This window comes from Sorex araneus, chromosome X, assembly GCF_027595985.1.
Source record: "Sorex araneus isolate mSorAra2 chromosome X, mSorAra2.pri, whole genome shotgun sequence".
In the NCBI taxonomy this organism is placed as follows: domain Eukaryota; kingdom Metazoa; phylum Chordata; class Mammalia; order Eulipotyphla; family Soricidae; genus Sorex; species Sorex araneus.
Window position 1 is genome coordinate 130,903,755 of NC_073313.1, and position 6,000 is coordinate 130,909,754.

At 38.2% G+C, this 6,000-nt stretch overlaps 1 protein-coding gene across 1 annotated transcript in view; it reads right to left on the reverse strand.

Moving 5' to 3' along the window:
- The window catches only part of KLHL4 (kelch like family member 4), a 120,033-nt gene extending 118,786 nt beyond the window's left edge, over positions 1-1,247 (reverse strand). Inside the window, exon 1 of the mRNA XM_004611644.2 lies at positions 704-1,247. Coding sequence (XP_004611701.2) covers positions 704-1,125 — 422 coding nt within the window. The 5' untranslated portion in view covers positions 1,126-1,247. The remainder of the gene's footprint in view (positions 1-703) is intronic.
- Between the last annotated feature and the right edge of the window lie 4,753 nt (positions 1,248-6,000).

Genomic DNA, 6,000 nt, shown 5'->3' on the forward strand with positions numbered 1-6,000 from the left:
CTTTTTTTCAATTAATAAAAAAAGAAAATTATCCTATCCTCCTCTATACTAATGTAGAAACAGCATACCAAATATCCAGATTTCTACATAGCTCCATGTTGAACTTTTATATAATTTGAAACGTTAAGAATCATTTATAGATTTTATGCATTAATTACACTGCAGAAATCATCAATTGTTTTTACAATTATTCTTATTACAACTAACAAATCTTGAAGTAGAAGTCAAATGATATAAGAAGCTGCCCCATATTCTCACATAGCACTTATCAAGCATCAATATATAAGAACAAATAAGGATATCGTGCTAAATTAGAACGTTTTAATTTTGTCAGTGTTGGCCAAACTAATAACCTTTTAAAAAGTTCTACATGACTCATTAATTTTGTACACAAAATGACAACTTTTTGGATCGTTGAGCAAAAAAACTATGCAGAGAGAATTGTTAATTGTACTGCGTATATTTTATGGCTAAAACAACACTGAAGTAACTAAGTATGTAATAAAGAGAAGTAAACTACAACTCTAAAATACATTTCCGATTAATTATAAAATATAAATATTGTTTTTAATGACTTAGAGTAGAAGGGTTTTTGAAAGACTTTCATTGCATCAAAGTTCAGAGGTTAGTACACATCTTCTATTTAAAAGAGGGAAAGTTAATATAAGTTCTGATTTTTAGTTATGCAATCAAGACTTCCTACCTCCCTGTAGAATCTGCTGTACTGTCATTAGCCATCATCTCCAACTCTTGTGAAGGCTTTTCACTGTCTTCTTTGAACCAATTCTTCTCTGGCACTGCTTTAAGCGTATCTTCATTTGGTCGAAAATGGTCCGTCAGGTTTTCTTTCTGCCAGCTCTGAAGAACTTTTTGATAGGCAGGGACTCCTCCTGACCCTGGTTCCAGTATGTTGTGGTGGACAGGACTGTTGCTTTTCTTCAGTCCGTTTCTGTCCCTAGAGTGATTCTTCAATCTGCCCTGAACCGAGGTCCCTCTGTGCTCATATCCTTCCTGCTGAAGGCAGTTTCCAGTGTTGGGTGAACCTTGAGAAGGATGACTAAACCACCTCCAGCGCAGCCTTAGGATCTGTTTAACATCAAACTCTTTCTTGCCAGGCACTGACATTTTTTAAATTTTTTTTCAAGAGGAGAAACAAAAGCCTTCTCTCACAGAAAGGAAACGGAACCTTTGCTATCTCTTACTTCTCTGCCTCTTCCGCAGAACTAACAAAATTACAATTGCAGAGAGCAGTTTTACCCACCCACCCCGCTTCCCTGCTGTCTGTGTTACATTGTGAATATTTCTAGCTTTTCTAGCCCAAGTAGAAAACTGCGACTAACACTATAGGTGGGAACCCATACTGACAGGATGATGAGGTCAGACCTTAAAGAAGTAAATCAGTTTAGCACAGGAAAGCAGCTACCACAAAACACTCCAGCTGCTACATTTGCATGCTTTCAGCTTCCACTTAGACTTGCAAATGTCTAACCCAGATTTATTTCTTAGAAAAACACCGTAGCTATGGCTCAAACCCTGGAAAATAAGAAAAGCAGACTATTTAAACTCACTTCCTTCTTAACTCTCTCCACTCACCCCACCCCTTGCCATATTTATTTATTTCCTGATAGCCCACTTCTAAAAATGTGCCTATTGTCTTAGGAAAATTTTTAACAGCGGATTCATTCTGCTGTTAAAAATTGGGGATTTTTCTTACTGAAATTTTGAAATTATTAAGCAAAAGCACTTTGGTATCAGGTCCCTCGTGCAAGTTTGTAACTATTTTTGAAGAACCTAAGCTATGTTTGTCTTTATATTAATGAAAACCTAAGTTTCAGAAAATAAGTGTTGGCTACCCGTGACCTCACACACACATACACACACACACACACACACACACACATACCACCACCACCACCATCTGGGGCTGTAGAAACAATAACCTAAAAAAGTAGAGCAGTGTTTTTCTAGTACGATTATGATGGGAAAAAAAACTTTGTAACCAATGCTTGAAAATTATTAGTTCAGTTTGGCCTAATGCCTGAATAAATACCTTTTTATCATGCTCTTTGGTTTTACAGGCAGTATCCAAGGTCTGTTTTCTTTGTTCAAATGTCCTTATGATAGGGTGCTAAGTGACATGATTTGAATTAATTCCAAGTTGTCACAGAGCTCAGACAAAACTGCACATAAAGTATGAATATTAGTGAATCAGAATCACTATGTTATAGAGAGGTAAATGTTTCTATAAAATATGTTATGTATCAGGAGAACTCAACAATAACACTTTGAAATTTAGTTTGAGCTTTATCCAGCTCCCCCCACAATGTAAATAAGTAATAAAGATAATATTATTTTAGCACAACCTTAGAAGCAAAAATTAAAATTATAGTTTTGATTTTTTCCTGACTGTAAGGGTAAGCTGTGTGAACTCTACACATTACTAGTCTTCTTTTTTTTACATTTTTTACATGTATTACATTTTCCATATGTAATGAGACAAATATCAGATTTCCAAATTTCTATGAGAATTAAGAGTGCAATAAACTATAAAATTATGAAAATAAATAATTAACTGAAAATTATCCGGTTTGTGTAGGTATAGACTATATATATATATATATATATATATATATATATTGCTTTTTGGGTCACACCTGGAGGTGCACAACGGTTACTCCTGGCTCTGCACTCAGGAATCACCCCTGGCAGTGCTCAGGGGACCATATGGGATGCTGGGAATCGAACTCAGTTCGGCCGCGTGCAAGGCAAACGCCTTACCAACTGTGCTATTGCTCCAGCCCCAGTTATAGACTATATTTATAATTTACCATAAATTCTATTTTAATTTTTCCTTCGAATTCTTATTTTTATAGGTATAATTGTAAAAATATTTTGAAATTTCAACTTACTTCTGTCTTTGCTGGGTCCCATGTCTTCAGGTAGCTTTGTGTCTCCATTCTCATTTCGTTTCGAGGATTCCTAAAAAACCTGACTGATTTCCTTACTGACCCAATAATATTCAAGAAGTATACATTTTAGTCATAAATGTTGTTTATTTTTCTTTAGCCTTTGTGTAGCACTGTAGCATTGTCATCCTGTTGTTCATCAATTTCCTCGAGCGGGCATCAGTAATGTCTCCATTGTGAGACTTGTTACTGTTTTTGGCATATCAAATATGCAACATGAAGGTTGCCAGGCTCTGCCGTGCAGGCGGGATACTCTTAGTAACTTGCTGGGCTCTCTGAGACGGATGGAGAAATCGAACCCCGGTCAGTAGGTGTGAGGCAAAAGCCCTACCCAGTCCTTTTGCAGCCTTAAATAAGTTAAAGACATTCATTTCAGGGCTTGGGTTTGAGCCACACCTGGTCATGGTCAGGATAACTCCTGGCAGTGTTTTGGGGGATGGGATGTGGTACTGGAAATCAAAGTGGATTGTCCGCATGCAAGGCAATAGTGCATGGTAATTGTAGGATTTACCACACCCTTGTCTGTACTGGGTATTATGTCTAATTTGGTGGCAAATGATGACAAACATTGAATTGTTTGATCTTGACCAGTACTAACTAAAGAGACAAGAAAGATTTCCCGACAATAATTATGTAAATTTTCTCTAAATTTGCATGTTTTCATATCAGTGAGGCGGAATATTTTTATCCTACCTGTGTCTGTAAACTAGCTATAGTACCCATGTTGTAAGATGTCTGGGTATAGCCTTTGTCTTTCTAACCCACTCATAAGAGCTCTTAATAGATGTCATTCTTTTATCAGTTTAATTTGCTGTGCATATTTTCCCCAGTTTGACATATGCCTTTTAATTTGTGCTTTTTTTTGACAGATGAACATTTTCCATTTTTATGTAATCATAAGTGTGGATCTTTTCCTTTATTCAAACATCTTTTTGCTTGGTGTCAAGTCCCTTATACGCATTGTAGCTCTCATTTGGGGGAGGGAGGAGCACACTCTGATAGTGCTCAGGGCTTATTCATGACTCTGTGCTCGGGGGCCACTCCTAATATGCTTGGGGGACCATATGCGGTGCTGGAGATCAAACTGGGTTTGGCTGCATGCATAACAAACGTCTTAAGTCCTGTACTATTTCTCTGGCCCTGGACCTCCCTTAAATATTTAAAAAAATAATTTGGGGGGTGGGGGGGTTAGCAGATAGATAGCAGAGCAGGTAGGGTGTTTGCCTTGTGCATGACCAACTCAGGTTCAATCTTCAGCATCTCATATGTTCCCTGAGCACCGCCAAGAGTGATTCCTGAGTGCAAAGCCAGGCAGCAGTAACTCCGAGCTTCTCCAGGTAATGCCCAAAAAACAAAATAAATTAAATAGTTGGGGGAAAAGGGGTGTTGAGATCACACCCTGAGGTAGTCAGAGCTAAGCTTACTTCTGGCTCTGTGTTCAGGGATAGCACTTGATCCTCGTGGTTGGACCTAGGGATCCAAACTGGGTCAGCTGCATGCAAGGTAAGTGCATTCTGAGTCCTATAATAGTATTTCTTCGGCCCTTTCATTTAAATCCTAATGCAAATTCTGGATTCAAATTAATTGTTTTCCCAGACTCACATATTTAACTAGGTCCCAAACTGTTACAGAGCCCCAGTTCTCACATGATTTCAAGCTCCACCCACCGGAAGTTCCATCCACCGAATGCTCCATCCACTGGAAATCTGGACACTAGGTCAGCCACAGCTCTTTAGAACTTTCCCACACACCCAGAGCCAACCAACTTCTGAACCTCTCCATTCTGGTGAATATTATCACCTGTACTCTAGTATGGAAATGACGTTGTATTTTACATTCCTTTAACCCAAAGACCTTTGTATTCAATAAATACAAAATGACACTTAATACAGGATTTATGACTTTTATGACATGTTTTGTCTCAAATACGTGGTCTATCCTTGAGACTGTTCCTTGTGCTTCAGAAAACAATCTACCTTTTGCTTTTAATGGAGAACCCTGTAAAAATTTAGATCAAACCGTCGTGTTTTTCATAAACAGCCTCTTTTGGGGCCAGGGGCAGGGGAGATTCATGTCTGGCAGTGTTCAGGGGTCAATCCTGGCTCTGATCTCAGGAATGATTCCTGGAGATGCTGGGGAGACCATTTAGGATGCTGAATATCAAACCCGGTTGACATAGAGCAAGGCAAACGCCCTACTTGCTGCACTATCTCTTCAGTCTAGCAGTGTTTTTTTCAATTTCAGTAAAATTGATCTAATCAATGATGAGAATAAGATAACATGTTATTATTGCTCTTGTACTACTTGTTAATGTCTTTCTTTGGGGACTGTTAGTAGCTGTTTTATATATATTATCGACCTCCATTTAAAGCACACGTATTACTAACAATTAACTTAATCTTGATGATCCCTTATTCATTATATACTGTCTGTCTGTGGGACTTTTTTCTTTTTAAAATTGAAATCTATTTTTTGGTATAATAGATCTTCCTGTGGTTAATTTAATCTCCTATTTGCCTTTATTATTTTTTCAAATTTCTTTACTTGAGTCTATGATTATCATTGGAACTCAAGGTTTAGTTTTCTGGTAAATAGAAACGGTTAAATGTTATTTCCATACAAAAGAAAAATAGAAGGGAGGGACTCAACCAGGAAACAGGTGAAGGTTGCACACAAGTGTGTATTGCTGGAACTGGGCTGGTGGAGTTCCCTAAGGCTCTATGTAGAGGATGAATTTGAAAATGAGCTTGGCGTGGGCCGGGTGTCTTTTTTCTTGATCAGCTAGAGATTGGATTGAAGAATGAAGACTTTATCGTGAGTTTATCACCTCAGAGCAAAGTGGAACTGAAGGTCACAGGCAATGCAGAGACCACAGTTGAGCTGCTGACGATGGTCAAGGCTCTCTATGTCCTGAACAGCAAACACAAGCTCAAACAGAAGAAGATGAGAGGATGTGGGCTTTGGGAACAAGAGGCAGCCTGGAGATTTTGTTCTGTTTTATTTTATATTGGAGTCCCACCTGGTCATGCTCGGG